Source organism: Equus caballus, chromosome 28 (genome assembly GCF_041296265.1).
Source record: "Equus caballus isolate H_3958 breed thoroughbred chromosome 28, TB-T2T, whole genome shotgun sequence".
Lineage (NCBI taxonomy): Eukaryota > Metazoa > Chordata > Mammalia > Perissodactyla > Equidae > Equus > Equus caballus.
Genome location: NC_091711.1, coordinates 42,059,209 through 42,082,901, shown reverse-complemented (window position 1 = coordinate 42,082,901; position 23,693 = coordinate 42,059,209). Strand labels below are relative to the sequence as shown.

General features: G+C 39.7%; 2 protein-coding genes across 22 annotated transcripts in view; one reads left to right on the top strand and one right to left on the bottom strand.

Moving 5' to 3' along the window:
- GRAP2 (GRB2 related adaptor protein 2) overlaps window positions 1-12,612 on the bottom strand; it is a 69,477-nt gene extending 56,865 nt beyond the window's left edge. Inside the window, exons 1-2 of one of the 3 annotated variants that reach the window (XM_070253652.1) lie at window positions 10,446-12,612; window positions 9,569-9,655 (exon numbers count right to left, since the gene is read on the bottom strand). The gene's annotated coding sequence lies outside the window, so the exon portion shown is untranslated. Of the gene's footprint in view, window positions 1-5,275; window positions 5,682-9,568; window positions 9,656-10,445 lie in introns of those variants that run through there. The other 2 variants (XM_070253653.1, XM_023631541.2) reach the window with 2 other exon arrangements.
- The window catches only part of ENTHD1 (ENTH domain containing 1), a 154,631-nt gene that overhangs the window by 47,135 nt on the left and 83,803 nt on the right, over window positions 1-23,693 (top strand). For 4 of the 19 annotated variants that reach the window (XM_014736846.3, XM_070253647.1, XM_014736844.3 and 1 more), the window contains exon 2: window positions 16,456-16,957. In XM_014736846.3, the coding sequence (XP_014592332.1) occupies window positions 16,609-16,957 (349 nt within the window). In that variant the 5' untranslated portion in view covers window positions 16,456-16,608. Of the gene's footprint in view, window positions 1-11,479; window positions 11,624-11,799; window positions 12,218-16,455; window positions 16,958-23,693 lie in introns of those variants that run through there. The other 15 variants (XM_070253644.1, XM_014736845.3, XM_070253651.1 and 12 more) reach the window with 11 other exon arrangements.

Genomic DNA, 23,693 nt, shown 5'->3' with positions numbered 1-23,693 from the left:
AGGGGATCCAGGGACCATCAGAAATTCTGTGTGTAAGTGTGCACGGATGAGTGCTGGGCACAGTTTTTTTTTTCTGGGGAGAATTTCTATAGCTTTCATCAGCTTTCTAAATGTGTCTCTGATGCCCCCTCCATCCCCCACCTCATCACCGCCAGGAAGAACATATGTGCTGCGGATATCAACATACTGACGCCCAGCTTAAAGGGTTGATGCAACGTATTAAAATATGACAGTTTTCTTAGATTTGATGTATGGCTGAGATCTTCCCACTAGCCTTACTGATTCAATAATCCATATTTTTAGGATATAAATCTACTTGGGGGGGGGAGCTAATCCAACCTCACGTTTTGCTCCATAAAGTGGTAAAAATCTATGACCGATAAAATGATGAATAGAAATTTCAAATTACAAATCAACCAGGTTTTTTCTACTTACGTACTTCCCTAGTATTATTTCCTAGTTATTTTAAAAGATTTTTCCTTGAAATCATATTTAACAAGAGAACTATCTACTCATTATTTACTGAGTTCCTACTGAGTTCTCAGCAGTTTGTTTCCAGTATTTTCCTGTAGAGCACTAGACAAAAGAACAAATCATAAGCCATTTGCAGGCTGCCACATGAAGCTTGTGGTTCTGGAAGGCTGAGAGGTGTGGATAAAAACAAATGAAAAAGTATTATTCATGACCAATTGATCAATTAGGCTGCTTTTCATTAAAAAACACAAAAAGGCAGGGCCAATTTAGCAATGACTGTGTTGGAAATGCAGAAAACATTATTAATACTGGATTTTTTTTTTCTCATTTATTTTTAGTTCTCTTTAGAAAATTACACTTGAGAGTTTTCTGGAGTGGCAATTGAAGGAGCAAATAAGAAAGCACTAGAACACTTTTTTACTGTTAATGAGGGGTAGGGACCAATACCCAGTCTGTAAGGCCTTTCCGTATGTAGTTGTATGTTTCAGGAGCCACAGGCTGACTTAAAGAATATCTGAGTCTATGAGATAACCAACCAGGCAACTCACCGACTAACAAGTCTCATCTATCGTCCCGAAAGAAACGCAATGTGATCTTTATAAATCTGACAGTGGCCATACTCTTCTGTTTTAGTGGTAATATGTTACGCAGCACAGGAATGTGAAAAATGAGAGGGATTTTTCCCCCTTGACTATATCAAAATATCATCTTCTGCCCCAAGGCTCTGAGGCCTCATAACTCCCCTCTTGTATTATTCTTTTCAGTTTTTTTCCTTCCTATTCCTTCATAGTTCTACATTTTTCAGCTTCTAGTATTATCTTTTACCTTTCAAGTTTCTTCCACAGAGCCTTAAGCTGTATAAATGCAGTAAATATACTCATCTATGCTTAATAGAGTGCTATTATTCAGACGAACGAGACCTAAAATAAACCTGGTAGCAACGCTCCCAGATTTTCAATAAGTTGAAACCTGACTGGTTGGGGGTGGGGGTGGGGGTCCTGTTACTGATTTCCATTCAGTTGCATTTGTTACCACTCATTACAGTGCCAGTCTTCAGAGAGAATGCTCTGGAATCAGACTGCCTGGGTTCAAATCCAGGCTCTACCGCATACTAGCTAAGTGACCTTGTGCAAGTTACTTAACCTCTCTGTACCCCAGTTTCCTTACTTTCGAAAGAAGGATAATGTAAGCACTTACTTCATTGTGCCATTATGAGAAGCCAGAGTGAATACCTGTAAAGTGTTAGACCAGGGCTCGGCACTAATAATAACAGCTCCTGTTTTAGGAGCTCGACATGGATCAATTATGTAATCTCCTAAGCAATCCAATGAGAGAGGTACATTGTTACTCTCATTCTATAGCGTAAGAAACTAAAGCACAGAAAGACCAAGAAACTTGTCTCAGCCGGCCCAGTTGGTAACTGGAGGATTGGCCTCAAACTCAGACCATCTGACTCCACAGCAAGCACTCAGTAAATGTGACAGTATTATTATTGTTGTTGTTGTTGTTATTATTATTACCTGAACTTATACACTCAATAAATATCTGCTGTTGTTGCTGATAATGATGAATTTGTATATCTAATCCTTCTTCAAAGTGTTTGAAAATGTATATGACCCCCAACGGAATAGGCAAGGTTATCACCTAAAGCCATTGGGTGAAGTTGTTGGGAAATCGGATATTACTACAGCGTCGAAGCAGCATCCCTCTAATTACTTGTTAATTGCAAAGGGCACAAAATTACCTTTACAGCAGAGCGATCCCTGGAGCGAGATCATCCCTTGAGCCATGATCACACTGATCATCGCAAACAGAGAGACAATCTGGCATTATGTTCCTCCTGACGAGATGCAGTACGGAGCACCTCGTAAGAAATGTTCAATCAAAACTGAATCAATGCTTTAGTCCTAACTTGGCGTCTACAGGAAATATAGGGGGTACGGGGACAATTAGATGACACCGTGAGACAGCAACAAATTCAGAACGGGAGACATTGTGCATGATAATTGGCCTAACCTTAAAAAAAATCCAATATCGAATAAAAAGACATAAAACCCAAATGCAAAAATGTGCTTTTCTTTTTAGAAACTTAGATCCTAGTTGTTTTTTTCCTTTTAAAGGGATGGAAGACATTCGGGGGACAAATGGCGAAGGTTAGATATGGCCTAGATATTAGACAATATTAGGGAATTACTGTGCATCTTCTTAGGTATAATGGTGATATTACGGTCATATAGGAGAATGTTCTTATTCTTAGATGTGTACTGAATTATTTAGGGGTAAACTGTCATTTTGTCGGTAGCTTACAAGTAGTGCAGAAAGCAATACATATCGATGGGACAAATGTGGCGAAAAGTTAACAACCGTCGAGTATGGAAGTATTCACTGTACTAATATTTCAACTTTTCTTTAAGTTTGGACATTTTCTTCATAAGATATATGTCTTACATCTTCTTTGGAGAGCACGTAAGACTTTTATCTTCATGTGCTTTGCTTCTTTTAATTCTCTAAAATGTTTGCCTGTGAATGCATACTTAAAAAGAAAACTGTTTTTAAAAATTATTTACCAGATTCCTATTGGCTCAAGCTTATTGAAACCTAATATTAACATTGTTGAAGAGAACTCAGCACCTAATACAGGGCCTGACACACAGCAAATGCTCAATAAATGTTTGTAAATGTTTATTTGTTAAAGGAGGCTATGCTTTCCTGAGAATTGTAAAGTGGCAAAAAAAAAAAAAAGACAAAGACACATGAGACTGTGTTGTTGCTTTACAGATCAAGATATGCTGGGCAAACACTTGAGGTGGACAAAATGGGGGCCAATCGACCCTATACTTTGATTCAGATAACTTAGGTCATGAAGATTCTTGACCAAGTCTTGAGTTTGTTTTATGAAGGCAAGAAAATGAAAAATCTGTCCCTGGGACTAATCCAGCAGCAACTGCTACTTGTTTAAGAAATCCTGATGGAATCCCACTCAATGACACATTTTTTTACAACTGTAGACTTTTCCTGCTCCAAGAAAAGAGGCAAGTTCTGCTCAAGTTTAGACATGAACCCTATAAGTCAACACCAGCAGGTGTTAGTCTCTGGGAATTGATAAATTTGTGGGAGCCAGGGTCATTATCAACTCTTCCAGAAGGCAGTGGTTCTAAAAGAGATGGCTTCAGGCAGTAAGTGAGATATATTTGGTATAAGAGGTGGGAAGAAAATGATCAAAATTCAAAGACATCATTTATAACGATATCATCTTGCATTTTCATAGTGCCTTTTTCCTAAGGCATTTCATATCTACGTTAACTCATTTATTCTTACAATATCCCCGTGAGGTGGACTTAGAACAATTGAAATAAAAAAAGAAAAGGGATTTTCATCAGGGCCTAAGGTGAGGAAGATATTCACAAGAATATTATATTAGTCGTAGAGATATTTCTTCATATTGAACAAATCGATCACCTCCTTTCCCCCTGCTTCAGTGAAGTCATTTGAAAAAGATAAAATCAATTACAATTTAGCGAAAATAAGATTACGGTTTACTACAGGGAAGACATTCAAAGTTCAACCTCAAAAGATAGTTCTATTCAAGGATATAGGGTTGACTCTCTTTACCAAAAAAACACAACAAGTTCTCAAAAAGGTATGGATCAGAATTTTAAAAACTTGAAATTTAAACGCACTTAGATGTTTCTCCATTTACACAGTGTTCCTTATTTAACAGTGGGTCCTTTTTCAAAGAAGAGCACTTTAAATTATTTTATAAATGTGAAGTTTTATAAACAATACTAGGTTGCTAAAGCAGAGTGTGCTCATACTAAATGTTCTTTCTGAAACCAAAAATGAGAAAGAACAAAAAAGAGGAACCCACTAAAGAACTAAACAGTCTATGATAAATGCAGTTGTATGGAATGAAATATTCTTCACCTTGATGTTTCCCGTCCTTGGATGACATAACGTGAACACATGCAATCTTTTCCACTGAATTTTTAGATCCTAAACATTTTCCCTCCTCTTAATTTATCAGGGGATGCACATTTTCAGTAATGTGCAAATTAAGTTACATATATTTTATTAGCAAGGTCTAATTCCAGGTATTTAAATATGATATTTTTAAGTTAGTGAAATCTTTGGTGGGTGTATTCAATCCTCATGCTCAGGAACAGATGGAGCAAAGAGCATAAAGGAGTTGTCTTCAGACTCAGTCTCAACTGGAGACAGTCTTAGGATGTAGCGTTAACTATTAATAAAAAGACAAAGATAGACAATATCCCCTCAAAATCTATTTCAACATAAAGTTTTCTTTTTGTAAAGGAACCAAACGGGCATTCTTTGTAAAGATAACGTAAATACTAACAGAAGTAGAAATGAAAGCAACGCGAGAAATCCAGTCCTCACAGGACTAGTGTTCATTCATTGCTGCTCAGCCCTTCACCTCCACCTCCCAGTGTGGATTAAACGCTCGCTATGGTGAGGTGGAATTTCACTTCGGCAATCCCAGGGTCTACAGTCTCCCCCTGAGATGGCTCAGAGCCAATTAGTGGAGTTTTTTGCGTAATGGGCTGGGTAAAGAACAAGTCTTCTCCTAGTTCATTTGCCAGAAGTCGAACGCTATCACCACAAACATTGTTACAGCAGGAGATTCAGAGACCTTAGCTGATGGACCAAAATACTAAAAGCAATGTTTAGAAAGCCCATGGGATCCATTTTAATTAGATTTGACTCATAGAGAACATTCTGCAAATTACAATAAAACTGTTCAAGATCTCTAGAGTATGTGGACCAATGGAATACAATGACATACCTTTGAGAAGAGAAGAGGCTGACTCTGTGTCTTGGCTTTGACACCGAGTTGTTAGAATCCTCTCTTGCAAGAAGGAAGATGAATTCAAACATCAAAATTACTGCATTTCAGAGTACAGATCCACCTCGTGCTGTCTTCCAAGTACCACACTCAAAGAGGGTACACGCTCACAGCTCCATTAGTCGTGCGTCCTCCTCCCCGCTTCTGACTCCCTCCTCCAAACTCCCCCCAGTCTGCCCTGCAGTCTGTAGGCAAACCACACAGGAACTAGCAGATACGGGGCTTCGGAGAGTTGGGTGTGAGCCCTAGATTATGCGGTTTTGTTTTCTTGTTGCCAGAGTTAAAGTAAAATGCAGGAGGCTCACTGAAACACTTTTGCTTCTCTACGTTTGGTTTCAGTTTTAACGATCTCCCCCTTGAACGATTATGTTCACATAAGAAAATTTCTAATCCTGGAGATGGTCCATGAACAAGCTGCTGCTGGTCTTAAGGAAAACTCTCATTTTCTCTCTTAGCATATCCATGCATCCAGAGAAACATTAAGACTTCCTAGGGGAACTTTCTTGATGCCACCCTGGATCACTGCCAACGTTAAAATCCTAGAGAAAATGCTTTCTTAGCGCACTCAGCCCACAATATTATTCTTAGCCCATGATGTTACCCTTAGGAAAAAAAGGAGGAAAAGCTCTGAGCCACGATAACTTCTAACCACAGTTTTGCCACAGCCAGGCAGGAGCTGGGACTAGTTGCTTAGATTTTGGGGATTTTACTTTCTCTTGAGTTGGTTGGACTAAAGCATTTCTGGGATTTTAAGATTTTTTCATTGATCTAAAATTTTTGTCGCCTTCGACTTCCTTAGTTTTTACCTTCAAGGTTATAACTCACCGTTTCTTTCAGTTCCCTCCTCTCATACCAAGTACAACTTGTGAAGGCCTCTTCCTCTCTCTTTGCTCATGCTAGAAAATGAATTGCCAACGTTGCATCTTTTGCACAAAATTAGAAACATTGCTACTTGCTAAGTGGCACCATTCAGAGTTTGGGGACCAGACAAGATAAAGAGAGAAACGTTGGCTCACATGATGTTCTTAGCATTAATCTCTTAAAGGCTAAGAAGGAGGGCATCACACAAGACTCAATTTCGGGTTCTAAAATTTAAACTTATTCCACACTGTGAAATGGTATCCTTTTCTATCTCTTTGCCCCTTTATACCTCAATCTCGCTCAAGACTTACTTTTTTCTTTTTTTAACTTTTTCCTTGGTTATAATTACTCAGCTTTTTTATTGAACTAGAAAAGAATTTGGTGTGGAATCAGCAGAGTACCTTGGCCATAGTAGGTGCCCAGTAAATATTTGTTGAATGCGTTAAAGGAAGTAATTTTTTACTCCTAACTCCTTAATAATGGACTTCCTTTTTATTAATGCAAGTTTGTCAAATTTTCTTAAATCCAAGTTGCATCTAAACAGGGTCCCCACTCTTTCTATATCTTATATAGATGGAATATTCAAGATAGCAACTTGTTGCTGATTTTAAAACAATAACATCTCAATGTTGGCCTCAGCTTTCTCGTCTGTGTGTTGTAAGGGCCTTCTTGTACCCCATTATTACACCCAACAGCTCCCTCGCCCATCGTTCAAACACTGAAATCCTCTGGCCACAGTCATTATCCCACATCAGCGCTTTGGAAGTAAACAGTGAGTCCCTAAACTTCCATGGCTGGGGAGTAGAGAGGAAGGGGGAAAGTTGAATGATGCTGTATAGGAACATCTGGTGTTTGCAGCCTGCACCCGACTGAGGAAGCCACTTTTCCACAGGACACTAGCCCCCCAGGGAGCAGAATATAATCTCTTCCCTTACAAGTACGAGTCAGAGTGCAGAACAGGAAAATCTCAAAGAGAAGTTATTTTGGTAGTATGTAACGATCGGCAGACATGTTACAGAGCGTACTGGGGGGGAAGCAAGGCCATCTTGGTGGTTTATTTCACAGCAGCTTTGTCATTGAATGAGTGTACAGGCAGAACCCAAGAATAAAGACTCTAATGTGATGATGCCAGCCTTTCAGTCCTCGCCATGATGGGACACTCAGAAAAATATCAGCAAAATTGGGAGGATTCAGGATATGTGAAATCTGGCCTTATCCATAATGGAGTAATTTTCTTTTAAAGCCACATTAGTTTTAAATTTTTCAGTAATTCCTTTTGAAGGGTCATTGTTAATATCAGAACTTCTTGCATGTGATTTTATCTAATTGAACTTTATGGTAAAATGTGTACTTCTCACTCAATAGTATGGGTTCAGACATTTTCTTTCTGTTCATTCAATAAATAACGTTTGAACACCTACTCTGTGTTAGGCCTATTCTGGGTGCTGGGAATGTATCAGTGAACAAAACATAGCCCCTACCCTCCTGGGTCTTACGTTCCTGTAGAGGAAGAAAGGGTTCGTATGTCAGATGGTTGTACTACCCCGGAGAATCACAAAATGGGGCAGGAGGCACAGGGAGTGTGGCTCAGCAGGTGGTGGGTGGAGGGGAGGTTGTTGCAATTTTAGTGGAAGATCAAAGGACATTTGAGAAAGCCCAAAACAAAGTGATGGAACCAGACTGGTAATTCTCCGGGGAAATAGCTTTTACTGGTATAGGGACTAGCAGGTGTAAAGTCTTAAGGTGAGAGCAAGCTTGATGCAGTGAGTGAGGTCAAGGGACCTTGGGAGAGGTCTCGGGATGGAGGTCAGAGAGGAAGCAGAGGCCAGAACACGTAAGACCTTGCTGGCCATGCAGTCTTGGGATTTTACCCTGAGTGAGATGGGAGCCAATGGAAGATTTTGAATTAGAGGGTGAATGATCTGACTTGGGTTTTAAGTTTTAAAGGATCCCTCTGATCATCGTGTCGGGATTAGATTCTAAGGGAGCAAGAGAAAAAGCAGAGATCAGTTAGGAGGCTACTGTAATGGTCCAGGCAAGAGACGGTGACTGAGGACAGGTGATGAGAAGTGGCTGAATTCTGAAAATACGGGGTGACCATAAAGCCTGGAAACATAGCATTATTTTGTGTATTGAAATGTGGTATCCATAAACCATTTATTACCTACCAACCACAAATTACCCAGACTTGGTAACCACCCTGTATTCAAAAGTGAGCTGATGGATATGATGTGTGGTGTGAGAGACAAAGAGAGGATTCAATGATGACTCCAATGTTCATGGCCTGAGAAACTAGAAGCAAGGAGGTGTCATTTACTGAGACACGAGAGACTGTTGGGGGAGCAGGTTCGTAAGATCAGGAGTTTGGTTTTGGGACATATTAAATATGAGATGTCTATAAGACACACCAGTGGGGATCTCAAGGTAGTTAGACATACGAGTCTGGAGGTCAGGAGAGGTTAGGGCTGAAAATAAAACCTTGAGAGACATTGAGAGAGAGAAAGTTGCTTAAAGCTGTGACACAGGATGAAACCACCTAGGGACTGAATATAGATAGAGACTAGATCCCTCCAAAGTTGGGAGGCAGAGAAATGAGAAGAAACCAGCCAAAGAGAGGAGAAGGAGCAGTGATGTCCTGGAAACCAAGTGAAGAAACCTTGGTTCACTTTTATGAAACTCTGGGTTCAGGAAGAAAAATCCACATCAAGTTACTATTATAAAAGGATCTCTGTATTTGGTGAATGCTACAGTATTGCAACTAAATTATGGTGCCCCCAAATGGAGGAAAGCAGATAAGAAGGACCTCTTAAATAACGTCACCTTAACAGAGTTAATTCTATAGGCTGACTGCCTTGCCTAATCAACTCCCTCACTGCTACTGGCCTCTCCCTCCTCACTGAGACTGTAATCTTTTAGCTTGCTCTATTCTCCTATTCCCGTCTGCCTCTTCAATCACCTTCTATATGCTGACTACTCTCAAGTCTGTGAACCTAGCCTAGGACCCTCTTTTTTATTCCAGTTCTTTCTACTTGTCTCCTGGGCATCTTCACCTGGTCACCCGGCAGGCTCCTCACATTTAAAATGTCCAAAACAGAATTCATTATCTTTCCTGCCACATCTGCTCCTTAGACTGTGTTCCTCATCTTGGTGAACCAGTAATAGCCACTTACATGCTCACCCAAAGAAGAAAGTTGAGAGTCACTATAGACTCTTCTTTCTCCTTCACTCTCCCATATATTTGGAGCCAAGTCCAGTCACTTCTATGCTTTAACATGATATATAAAAGCCCATGTGTAAGAGAAGGAGTGGGAGCAGAGGGGGCATCGTGCCACGCTCGTTACTTCTGCTTTGATTAAGGCATTCACCACTTACTGCCAGAACTATTATGACATTCTGTTCTTCTTCCAATCCATCTGTTCTGCTTCCAATCTATTTTTCAAAGGCACCCAGAGATCCATCCTAAAAGGAGAAAATGAATGGTTTTAAAAAGAAAAAATTGGGATCTCTGACCTTCTGAAAATATAAGTAGACTTATGACTGATCATGCCAATGGAGATCAACATCAAGGACCAAAGATTGATCCTTACGGTAGCGGAATGAGCATAGAGTTGTACACAGGAGATTTGGGTTCAAGTTTCAGCTAAATCATTTGCTACTTGAATACTTTCTGGGCAGTTCATGTAACCTATTTGTTCTTGAAAACTCAGCTCAGGTTCACTCGCTCCAGGAAGCCTTCCCTAACTACGTAGTTTAGACAAATCTCCTTTTTACTCCCGTAATGCTCTATGCTTGCCTTTATCATGGTAACATTATATTTGCTGATTTATTCCTGTATCCTCTATTAGACTATAACTTCCTTATATTCCCATGGCTCAGCATAGTGCCTGGCACATAGCAAGTGCTTAATAATGTAGGATGAATGCATAGTCCCCAAACTCAGCTTCCTCATCTGTAAAATGGAATAATAATACCTACCTTCCAGAGTTCTTTTGAAATTTACATAAGATATGCATATAAAAATATCTTCATAAACTGGAACTCAATGTTTAAAATATTTCTTGTTTATCCCTCACCACTTTATAAAGTCCAACACCTTACCATGGCCTTCAAAGCCCTAAACAATCCATTTCCAGGCCACATTTTCAATTTCCTTCTGGCTACTACCCTCACTACTCTATCCTATATGTGGCTAAGTTGGTTATAACACACCAACTTCTTTCATTCGCCTATTCTTTTATATTATACTTACCTATCTACATGTCAGGATCAATAATGTGGACTGTTGTCATAATAATTATGATTGAAGTAGTAGGAAGTAAAAACAAATGTTACTGTCATCTACTAAGCATTTTCCTATTCTCTGTCTTCTCCCTCTCCATTCTAGTCAATATTCCACTTAGCCATCAGTGTGCTTTAAAACATGGGTTTGATTGCATTCTCAATGCCTACTGGATAAAATCACCTAGTAGGATGGGACAAGATTCTTCACGATCTGACTTTCCCTGCTGCTTCTACCTCCCTCTGCTGTTTGGCTAATAGCCTTTGTGACAGCTGTAGTGACTACAGTGCTTGAAGCTTTACTGAGATAGCAGGCTCTCTCAGTCTTCAAGCCTTTACACTTGATGTGCCCTTTGCCTCTGATGGCCTCCTCTACTTTGTCTATCCAGTGAACTCCCTGTCATCCTCTAAGATTCAATTCAGATGTAAACTCCTCTGTGAAACCTGCCCTTAAATACTCCTTGGCAGAATCAGATGCTCTCTCCTCTCTTATTATGCTATATATATCTTGTCACAATCTTCTGTGGCGCTGTCTGTCACCTCCACTAGCCTGCATTTATGCAGCATGGGACTCTATTGTATCTCTGGGTTCTTACTGCTTGCTGGGGTGCCTGGCACATTGTGGGTGCTCACTGAAGAGCCATTGAATATTTCAACAACTACCCATCAGTGGTACCCAAGGCCCTCATTGGAGGTACTCCATCACTGTCCATCACACACACTGCTCTTTTCCTCTCTGGAGACTACTATTACATTCTTTGTCCTTGGAGGTGGAAATCAGCTGCGGGTGGCGTTTCTAGTCAGTCAAAGTTACACTAGTAACACAAATTACAGAATTCATTCTTCCAAAGGAGGATTAGGGCATCGCCACAACCCAGCAGACAGTGAAATGAAGACTTTTGCCTTCACTCCACTTGATAACCCCAAGCTGGGGTATTTCAACCCTCTGCATCCCCTTGGCTTAAAGCCGTGGGAGCAGCGGCGGCAGACCTGGGAGAGGCCGGAAGTGAGAGGCCGGAAGTGAGGAAGCGGAAGTGGGGGAGCCTGGGCGCTTGAGCATGGGTGGAGGAGGCAGGTCGGCCGGCCCACCAGGGGCTTGAGGTTGAGCAGGAGAAGGCCCCGACACCGGCGGCGGGAACTGCCCCTCAGGTAGCGGACGCTCATTTGGAGCGGGGATGGGGTGGCGGGACCTGAAGGCGCTGCTGTGCCGCCCCCCATCCAAGGCCCGCTCCCTGCGCGGTCCACGTGCGGGCGGGAGGGGGACGAGGCCGCATGGACTGCGTGAGGGAAGGCCCCTGTGTGTGACGCCATCACGTCACGCCCTCCTCTAGAAACTTCTCTGAGGCCCATCCTCCCCTTGAGTAAATTGCGGACTCTCTGAGGGCAGTCGCCGGTCTGCTTCCTCGGTGAGCCGGCGCTGCCACAGGGCCCACGTGGTGCTCAGTGGTCCTTTGGAAACGATTGTTGAATGAATGAAGAAACGGATGCCAAGGAAAGACCTTGTCCTTCCGGAAGACCCCTTGTCTACCGGAAGTTGGCTCTCTCTCGGCCTCCATCCTTTATGTTCCAAGTTCTTTCCCGCGCATCTCATTTCTTCCTCTCAACAGTCCTCCCGGTGTGGCGATTACTCCTTATGCTGCGGATGGGGTACCTGAGGCCCAGAGAAGTTGTTAAACCTTAGCTAGGAAATGGCAGAGCAGGACCTCAAATCCGTGCCTTTGGAGTCCTCATTAAAGCGATGAGGTGAGGTATGCGAATGCCTAGCTGTGAGCGTTCCCGAGACAGCAGCCGTTTACTCCAGAGGGCGAGGGCTGTGTCTTGTGCACCTGTTTGGCCGTTTCCTGTTATGGACCTTGTCACAGGGTAAACTCTGGAAAATCACCAGCTGGATGAATTGATGAGCGCAGGGGAGGGGCTCACAAAAGTTGGTTTCTCTGCCTCTTGCGTGTTCTGTCCATGAGCACATTCACCCCTCTTCCTGCCGTGATAGTCTCGGTAATCGTTCTCCTGTCACCGTCCGGGCCGGAGCTTATTTCCCCTGAGCTAACTCGTGTCTTGAGGCAGAACCCGTCCACACCCGAGAGCCGGCTCTCCCGGTAGCGCTCCCCGGAACGCCTCCCTCCAGAGCTGCCTCTGACGCAGCCTCTCTGACGCTCGTCGTTGTTGTCATTATTGTCCTAAGTCTTTGGGTAAAGTCAGTTCAGCTCCTCTGTCCCTTATTCTCAATTCCGGCATCCAAAAACTTTTGAAAACCGATTTTTCCCCCCTAACTTGTTTGGCAGCAAGACGTGAACTGAAATGAGCCATTTGTGTTTTTGTATTCCAAATATTTACAAGGTCTTGTCGCAGTCCTGTTCACGTGTTTGATTGCTTGCAGCACCCCCCCCCGCCCCCCCCTCCCCCCTCCTGTGGGTATTGTGTAGTATGGGACAGGCACGGCGCCACACTTCAAAAGTCAAAAAAAAAAAAAAAAAAAAAATGGAATTGAAATCCCACAGCTCATCTGGCCTCAAAGGATTCCAGGGAGAGAGTGTGGACCAGTAGTTGAACATCACGTGATGACGTCGGAGGGGGAAGAGCCTTTGCCCAAGGTGTTGTGGGAGTGGGCAAATCTACAAAGAAAACCAAGAGACCTTTCTTACCTCCTCTTCTGTTTATTTTGGAATTATTTACGGGAGAAGGCTCCTTAACTAAACGATTTTTTTTTTTTAAAGATTTTATTTTTTCCTTTTTCTCCCCAAAGCCCCCTGGTACATAGTTGTGTATTCTTCGTTGTGGGTTCCTCTAGTTGTGGCATGTGGGACGCTGCCTCAGCGTGGTCTGACGAGCAGTGCCATGTCCGCGCCCAGGATTCGAACCGAGGAAACACTGGGCTGCCTGCAGCGGAGCGCGCAAACTTAACCACTCGGCCACGGGGCCAGCCCCTAAACGATGTTTTTTTGAATGTAGGAAATCATGTTTCTCATTTCATATATCCTCCAAAAACTGTATAAATGGTAGGTACTCAAGAAATATTTGTCGACTGATTTGAAAATATTTACTCAAAACTCTAGAATTTTACTTGACAATTACAAGAGCTGGATTATGTTTTTTAAATGTCGTGTTTGTCATGCAAAGCTGTAGAATCAGTGCAGGTTTATCCCAAAGCAGAATCATTCAACCATTTGGTCATTCACTCAACACCTGTTTTTTGAGTACCTACTATGTGCTAGGTGCCTGTTAGGCAATAGGAGTACAGTGGTAAATAAGAACATTCCTGTTCTCAAGGAGTTTCCAGTCTAGTGGTGGAGAAAGCCAAAAACCAAATAACGAATCCGAAAGTACAGACCATGACAAGTGCCGTGAAGGAAATAAACTGGGTGCTGAAGAGTATGATGGGGGGGCTTGAGTAGTTAGTGTGGTGGGTGAAGGCCTCTCAGAGGACGCCACCCAGATTTGTGACATGAAATATCTTACTTCCCTCCATTTCTAAATATTATAGGGATGTGGGTAGCCAGACAACGAAAATTCAGGTGTGAAAATTTACCCTCTTAGGCACTGCTTCTGTCTCAGCTGTCACATCACCACAATTGCAATCTCAAGTTTTTGATGGTACAAGTAAACTGAGCATTTGTAGTCAGGCATCTAAAACACGTAATAAACCAGTGTATAATTTGCAACTAACACCAATTAAGTGAACTTCTTGTTAGTCTGAAAGATATCTGTAGTGGGCCGGTGTCTTACGTATTCTGCGTTCATGTCACAAGGTCCTGTGCATTAGGAAATGACACCAGTTCACTTCTCCAGACTTGCTTCTCTGTGGTTTTTCCTGTGATTAGGAATGTGGTTAGTTTTGATATGATGTCCACCACATCCATTTTAAACTACTCTATTGGATTGAAGGCTATTATTTAGATACTTTTGTGGGGCATAAAATTCATTTAATCAAATATTTTTAAAAATGCAGGTTAAAGAATATGGGAAAACCTGAAAACTAGAATTTTTGTTCCCCCAAAATATCGATGGGTAGCTATCCAAAAAAGAAAAGAAGAAAAGGGTTTTAACAAATGTTGTTCAACTCCAGCAGGTTACAATTCTAACAGGCTTTTTTTTTTAATAGACTTGTGGGGAAACAGATCAATATTTGCTGCTCTAAGCAGTGTCATAGTGATCCAGTGTCATAGTGCATCTCTGCCTTGAGTGAGCTTGGTAAAAGGGAAGAAGGGACAATAGAAAAAGAAACCACCATGATTGAAAATTTTAATAGCTTCTTGAAATGCATTATAAATTGAGTTTTTGCTGCAGGAGTGAGTCGGATAGAAACACCTGTATTTGAAGAGAGAAAATCAGACAAAATGTAAAAACACATAACTTCTCTTTTTTCTTCCTAGGGTTGATGATAGTGTTTCTCTGAGAAATCTTAATTAAACCAATACATTTTCTATCTTGCTTATTTGAGGATGGGTTGTACTTTTACAAAAAAAAAAATTAATTATCCCCTTCTCTTATTTTTTAAAAAAGAAGTGATAGTTCATTTAGGATGCTTCTGAAAATTTACGTCTTCCTTAAACACAGAAATAATCAAGCTGAGCTAGGAATTGAGAAGGTCAAAGAAGAGAAACAAACCCAAAAATAACAAACACGTTTGTTATGGATTTTAATATTTTTCTTCTGTATGTGCACAGTTTCTCTAGTAAAATCTGATTATAGATTGTTGAGGCTTCATTTGGTCTGGATGCTTGTCAGGGCTTGAAATGAATTTGGTACACTCTCTTGGTGGCCATCAGTGGTGACTCACTAGGGAGATTGCAAAGTTACTGACCCACCTCAGTGTAAAGTAATGAAAGAGAAGAAAGGGAATGGTTTCGTATAAACTGTGACTTGATCATTCAGAAGCATCATTTAAATTTGGGGGCTGCATACCACTTTTACGTTTTAACTTTTTTTTTTTTTTTTGGCAAGGAAGATTAGCCCTGAGCTAACATCTGTTGCTAATCTTCCTCTTTTTGCTTGAGGAAGATTAACCCTGAGCTAATGTCTGTGCCAGTCTTCCTCCATTTTATCTGTGGGATGCCACCACAGCATGGCTTGATGAATGGTGTGTAGGTCTGCACCTGGGTTCCAAACCTGCGAACCTCAGGCTACCAAAGCAGAGCATGCAAACTTAAGCACTATACCACTGGGCTGGCTCCTTGAACGTATTTTTGTATCAACTTGGATGAGCCTCTCTTTGTATGTACTTGGTGTGAGATCTGACAGACACATGCTGATCACTCCAGGTTTTAGGGAAACCCTTACGCCATTTGAATCATAGTATTGACGTTGTTTAATCCTAAACTCATACTTCTTTTTCTAAAGCTGAGTAAAGAAAGTAATTTAACGTTTTCTTGAACTTACCAGCCTTCCCAGGACTAAAATATTGGTTTCAGGTACCATGAGTTAGGTGTGGAGTCCACTGAGGTACAGCTATTTGTCTTAATGGTTGATGACCCTCCCCCTTTTAGATTGACAAGAAAGCAGACCGTGGTTAGATTGGATTCTAATGATGTGTAGTTCTAAACAGAGTACAACCATAGAATCACTTGGTGATTCTACGACTCAATTTTCCTCTTAATTACCTTTGGGACATAACATTTTTATACATGACAACAAATCTTAAGCAAGAGATGTCAGAGGACAAATTCCATTTCTTTATGCTAACTTGTCCATTGTCCATGAAATGCTTTGGAATAATTTTATTTCTGGCCAGAGAGGTTCAATGCTATCTTCTGTGAAACTTTTCAGTCTAGAAAGACCACCTGTATTTCTTTAAATAACACAAGCCAATCCCTTATGAGAGTTTTTGCCATGCTGATCCTGAGAACATTTATATGGTACCCTCAGTTCTGGCTGATGTAAGTGAGGGGCTGAGTTAGAAACTAAAGCTAGATTTTTCAGGCTGACTTGGTCTTCTATAGACACTAGAAAAATATTTAACTTACATTTTTTTGTGTACTTTGCAGGAAATCGATGCCTTGTCAAGATGGAGATTAATCATTTGTATGTGGGAGCAGCAGAACGGGGGGCCAATTACCTCTCAAGGGTTTTATAAACCCATCACGTAACACCATCCCAGTGCTCTAATCCTGCGTCTCCCCTTCAGACTTGTCTCACCTATGGCGTTCAGGAGGCAAGTGAAAAACTTTGTGAAAAATTACTCAGATGCTGAAATAAAAGTCAGGGAAGCAACTTCCAATGACCCTTGGGGTCCTTCTAGTTCTCTGATGTTAGATATCAGTGACCTGACTTTCAACACGATTTCCCTCTCAGAGATTATGAATATGCTATGGCAGAGACTCAAGGACCATGGGAAGAACTGGCGCCATGTGTATAAGTCCCTTACGCTAATGGATTATCTCATCAAGAATGGATCAAGGAAAGTTATTCAGCATTGCAGAGAGGGGTTCTGTAACCTTCAAACACTGAAAGATTTTCAACACGTAGATGAAGCTGGAAAAGACCAAGGTAACAGTTGAGGACGTTTATACAGCGTGCCAATGAAGATTAGGAGTTTGGGAGGGGATCATTTTAAACCAGGAGCTGGGGAAACATTGTTCTTAAGTGTTATTAGCTACCTCTCCTCTGGGACAGTTAAGGTTAATCCTTTGTGTTGACTCCAGAGTACCTTAGAGAACTAGATTTTTTTTTCAAAGGCATGTGTAAAACTAATACTCTTAGGTTCTGATAAAAGGATACCTCATAGAAAATGAACAAAGTGAATAAAAGAGGAGGCACTGCAATTTGGTATAATGATATCACTGTAATTCATAATTATAATTAGACTGGAATTCAGTCACAAATGCAAGGCAGTGTTTCCAAAGACTATGGACTCTTCACAGACTGTCTAGATGGAAGTAGTTATATGAATACAAAAATTTAGGTCGTAAGATAATTTTGTCAGGGGTGGAGGGGAGGTGAAGCAGGGAGAGGGTCTGTGGAGCACCCGGCGGAGACGGCGCGGTGCAGCCTGGTCGTCTGCAGTGGTAGGAGAACCGGCACCTCCTCCCCTCCCCTGGAAAATTCGAATTTGTGTTTAGAATGAATAGTCCTATGAATCATGCGAAGAGGATAAAATTCAGTGCAGTCTCTGTAAGTGTACATTTTTAAAATAGACTGTTTTTTTTAGAGCAGTTTTAGGTTTACAGAAAAATTATGCAGAAAGTACAGAGTTCCTTCCCTCCCCACACGTGGTTTCTCCTATTAACATCCCACAGTGGTCTGGTAGGTTTGTTACGATTGATGAACCAGTGTTGATACTCATTTACTATAAAACCTTTAGTTTACTTTAGGGTTCACCCTTTGTGTTCTCCAGTTCAGTGGGTTTTGAAAAATGCACGTCATGTATCTACCGTTCCAGGATCATACAGAATAGTTTCACTGCCTTGAAAATGCCCTCCACTTCACCTATGCGTCTTTTCCCCCCTCCTCCAAACCCTTGGCAACCACTCCTCTTTTTTATTGTCTCCATAGTTTTGCCTTTTCCAATATGTCATATAGTTGGAATCATTCAGTATGTAGCTTTTTCAGACCGGTTTCTTTCACTTAGCAATATGCATTTAAGATTTCTCCATGTCTTTTTATAGCTTGAGAGCTCATTTCTTTTTTCCCCTTCACTCTTTGAAGAACAGCTTTATCGAGATGCAATTCACATACCATAGAGTTCACCTGTTTAAAGGGCACAGTCCTTTGGTTTTTGGTAGATTATATTTTTAAAATTGATAAAGTATATGTAACATAAAATTTGCCGTTTTCAGTGTACAATTCATTGGCATTAATTACATTCACAATGTTGTGCAATGATCACCACTATCTATTTCCAAAATTTTTCATCACCCCAAACAGAAACTCTGTAACCGTTAAGCAATAACTCCCCTGCCAACCTCTAATATACTTTCTGTATCTATAAATTTGCCTATTCTGGGTGCCTCATATAAGTGGAATCATATGGTATTTGGCTCATTTTGCTTGCCCTAACGTCCTCCAGGTTCATCCATGTTATAGGATGTATCAGAAGTTCATTCTTTTAAAGCTGATTAACATTCCATTGTATATATACATATACCACATTTTGTTTATTCGTCTGTTGATGGATTCTTGGGTTGTTTCCAGCTTTTGGCTGCTGTGAATAATGCTGCAATGAACATTAGTGTACAAGTATCAGTTCAAATGGCTGCTTTCAATTTTTAGGAGAGGAATTGCTGGCTCATATGGTAATTCAATGTTTGGCTGTTTCAGGAACTGCTAAGCTGTTTTCCTTAGCAGCTGCACCATTTTACATTCCCACCAGCAGTGTGTCAGGGTTCCTGTTTCTCCACACCCTTGTCAACACTTGTTATTGTCCATCTTTTTGATTGTAGTCATCCAACTGGATGTGAAGTAGTATCTCATTGTGGTTTTGACTTACATTTCCCTAAAGACTGATGATATTGAGCATCTTTTCATGTCCTTGCTGGCCATTTATATATCATCTTTGGAGAAATGTCTGTTCAAATCCTTTGTCCATTTTTAACTGGATTATTTGTTTTTTTTATTGTTGAGTTTTAGGAGGTCTTTATATATTCTGGATACAAGACCCTTGTTAGATAGATGATTTCAGATGTCTCCACCCATTCTCTATAGGTTATCTTTTTACTTTCTGGTTAAATTTTGATAAAGTCCAGTTTTACCTGTTTTTCCTTTGGTTACTTGTGCTTTCGGTGCCTCATGTAAGAAACCATTGCCTAATCTAAAGCCACGAAGATTTATATCTATGTTTTCTTCTAAGAGTTTTGTGGTTTTAGCTCTTACGTTTAGATCTGGGATTGATTTTGAGTTAATTTTTGTATATGGTGTGAGGTAGAAGGGCAGCCTCCTTCTTTTGCATGCAGATATCCAGTTGTCCCACTACTATTTGTTGAAAAGACTATCTTTCCCCCTTGAATTATATTGGCACCCTTACAAAAATCAATTCACCATAGATGTGTGGGTTTATTTGTGTATTCTTAATTCTGTTCCATTGATCTATATGTCTATCCTTATGCTAGTGACGTACAGATTGCATTGAATCTGTAGGTCAATTTTGGGAATTTTGCCATCTTAATAATATCAGTTCCTCCAATCCATGAACACAGGTGTCTTTCCTTTTATTTAGGTCCTCTTTCATTTCTTTCACAAATGTTTTGTAGTTTTCGGTATACAAATCTTACACTTATTTTCTTAAATTTATTCCTAGATATTTTTTTCTTCTTGATGCTATTGTAAATGAAATTTTCCCAATTTTGTTTTCAGATTGTTCACTGCTAATGTATAGAAATACAACAACTGATTTTGTATATTGATGTTGTATCTTAGTACTTTGCTGAACTTGTTTATTAGCTGTAGTAGTTTTTTTTGTAGATTCCTTAGGCCTTTCCACATACAAGATTATGTCATCTGCAAATAGAGATAGTTTTACTTCTTCCTTTCCAGTCTGGGTGCCTCTCATTTCTTTTTCTTCCTTAATTGCCCTGGCTAAAACCTCCTGTACAAGGTTGAATAGAAGCAGTGAGAGCAGACATCCTTGTCTTGTTCCTGATCTTAAGAGGAAAGCTTTCAGTCTTTCACCATTAAGTATGATGTTAGGTGTGGGTTTGTCATAGATGCTCTTTATCAGCTTGACAAGTTCTCTTCTGTTCCTAGTTTGTTGAGTGTGTTTACCAAGAAAGGGGGTTGACTTTTGTCAGATGCTTTTTCTGCATCTATTGAGATAATTTTGTGCTTTCCCACCTTGTCTCCTTTATTCTATTCATATGGTGTATTACATTGATTGATTTCTGTATGTGAACAACCTTGCATTCCTAGCATAAATCCCACTTGGTCATGGCATATATCCTCTATTTTACGTGTTTATTTTAGGTCTGGTTTCTTAAGGGCAAGAACAGTGTCCCTAGGACTTAGTACATTACCTGAGATTAGGATCACTCAGTAGATGTTTGATGAATGGGTGATTAATATCTTAATATTTTTACACTTTTAGCAAATTTTTAGAAATTGACTATCTTTTAGGAATATAAAAAATATAAATGTCAGAGTTGACTCCTTTAATAACAATATGCTGTTCCATTTTTTAACTATAAATTACTTTTTAAAATAGATTTTTAATACTAACAGTGCTTTATTGAGAAATAATTTATATACTATAAAATGCACAGATCTTAAGTGTTCAGTTTGATGAATGTTGATAAATGTGACCATCACCCATATCAAGATAAAAGAGCGTTTCCATCATCCCCGAAAGTTCCTTCATCTCCCTTTCCAGTCAATCCTCCCTCCTCCGCAGAGGCAACAACTATTCTGATTTCTCTCACCATGTAAGTTGGTTGCATTTATTCTTGAAATTCACATAAATGGAAGCATACAGTGTGTATTCTTTTGTTTCTGATTCCTTTCTCTCAGCATGATGTTTTTGAGACTCGTCCAGGTTGTTGCATATATCAGTAGTATTCCTGTTTATTTTTGAGTCGTATTCCATTATATGAAAATACCATAGTTGTTTACTCATCTTCTGTTGATGGATATTTGGGTTGTGTGTAATTCTTGGCTATTATGAATAAAGTCATTATGAACACTCTTGTGTAAGTCTTTTTGTGGCCATACATATTCACTTCTCTTGGACATATACTTAGGAGTGGAATTTCTCGGTCATAGGGCAGGTGTATAATTAAAATTTTCTGAGGTGGTTTCTACCATTTTATACTCCTGCCCTCAGTGTTTGAGAGTTTGTTGTTCTACATCCTTGTCAATACTTAAGTATTGTTATTCTTTTTAATTTAGCCATTCTGATGGGTGGATAGTGTTTCAATTTGCATTTCTCTGAGAGTTGTTCAGCACCTTTTTGTATGCTTTTGGTCATATGGACATCTTTTGCCTATTCAGGTGTTTTGCCTATTTTTAATTTTTTTGGTCTTTTTATCATTGATTTGTAGGAGCTCTTTATACGTTCTGGATATGAGTCGTTTGTCAGATGTATGTATTACAAACATTTTCTCCAAGTTTGTGGCTTGTCTTTTTACTTCCTAATGTTGTCTTTTGATGAAGTCCAGTTTGTTTTTTCTTTTATGGTTCATGCCTTTTGTGCCTTGTCTGAGAAACTGGCCTACCCCAAAGCCATGAAGGCCTTCTTTCTCCTCTGTTTTCTCTTAGACATTTTATAGTTTTAGCTAGGTCTATAATTGATGTAGCACTAGCTTTTGTGTGTATTGTGAGGTAGAGGTAAAGTTCATTCTTTTCTATATGGTATCTAGTTGTTTGCCTGTTATTAGATTTTAATAATAGAGCATTTCCATGTGTGGTATCTCATTTGATCCTTACAACATCTTATGAGGAATGAAGGATATATATTATTTCTTTTACAGAGATGAAGAGCTAATCCTCAGACAGATTAAGTTATTTAAGTAAAGTTGCACAGCTAATTAATGTCTGAACATGATTAAAACTCATATATCCTAATACCATTTAGTCCTATTCTATTATTATGCTACACAGCCTCTCATAATTGAGTTTTTAAAAATATCCTAACAAAGTTTCACTGAACTACTAGAATGAACTTAATTAAAATTGTCTGAAAAGTCCCCACTTGAATATTTCATACCGTCAAATTATTTATTTACACAAATTATGGTATTCTTTTTATAAAACCAATTATGTTCTCAGAAATGTCTGCATTGTAGGTTTACGTACTATTTTATTTTCAATTACCTAAGTCATGAAATTGCACTTAATTTCCTTTAAATGGTCCATTTTATATGTACATACACATGTATTTAAATTAAAGGTAGATTTTTTTAAAGTACATTTTAAAAAGACAAATTTTCAGTGTTACAAAGTTATGTTAAGCTATTTTACTAGAAGTAGCATGCAATGGTGACATTACTGCCATTTTAGTTTTCCACTATCGTTCTCAGTCATCTAATTTAGGAAATTAGACACCTTACATTTATATGCACTGCAAATTTTGTATAGGCTGCCGCTCGTGTGTTTTCCAAAATCTGAGGATGGGCCGTTACCAATCACCTATGCATTTGTTCGCCAAAGTTCGAATGTCTTAGAGTAAGAAGCAAGGCTTTTAAGCCATAGTTAAGAGAGAAATTAAAATGTAAAAGGCAAATATTCTGGAAGACATAATATGTTTATTTATATTTATACTAGTTTATAGATTATTGAAATCAATTTTTTTTTAGAGGGAGGTTGTTTTTTGAGTTCAGATTCTCATAGAAAGAGAGAAAAGACCAGGTATTTGCGCCCTGAAAGCGTTTAGAGAAAGAGGGAGCCTGGGCAAGTAGGAGAAAAAAAGGAATAATTGGGATTTTCCTTTTCAAGGTGACTGTAGTGAATTGAATAGAGCCAAAATATCTGGAAAGAGTAACTTCAAGAAAAAGAAAATATTCAAAAATGTAAAAAAATTACCTTAGATGTTGGTTAGCCATGTTAAGGCCCTAAAAGCCAAAGAACTGCAATTCGGGGGTATTACTTCTTTTCCAGCTGGGGCTGGATGTGGGGTGGTGGGAGGCAGGCAGTTCCTGGGCGGTACAATGTAGTGGCTATGCACCATGGGAAAAAATCTAGCTTCAAAGTGCATCGGACTTAATTTTTTTTCTATAGGTGTCAGACAGCAGCAGTCAAAATTCTCTAACCGTCGAACCCACCTGATAGGTGATGGTGGATTAATTATTGCAATGCAGATGTGCTCGTTTACAGAGGAGAGTTAACTAACACGAGGCTGCTGAGTTCATTTATAGCTCTTGTGAGCAAATGTGATTTCCTGTAACAGACGTTTTTACGGTCTTGATGAACAAATGAATTTCCTTTAACAAACATATATTATAGGCTTTGGGTTAACGTAGTCTGTTCTGTTATTAAAAGTTATAATACTGTGAGTTTAAACAAAACCTTTGTACCTAAAACAGTTGAATATTTTGGGTCACCTTTTGCTCCTTTTCAGTAAATATAGTTGTGTTGATAATCATGATAGCAAGGAGCAACAAATCATGAATTTATTTCAACTTAAATGTGCCCGTCCAGCCAGTATTCCCACAGTGCCATATTTTATTGTACTCACATGGACAACGGAGCACAGTAAACAAAACAGGAGAGTAACCAGTTTAGCACTTCAGTGCTATGTCAGCCGAGTCAGTCTCTTCCCAAGGTTCTCGTCAAATACAAGAGCTTACATTTGTATACTAAA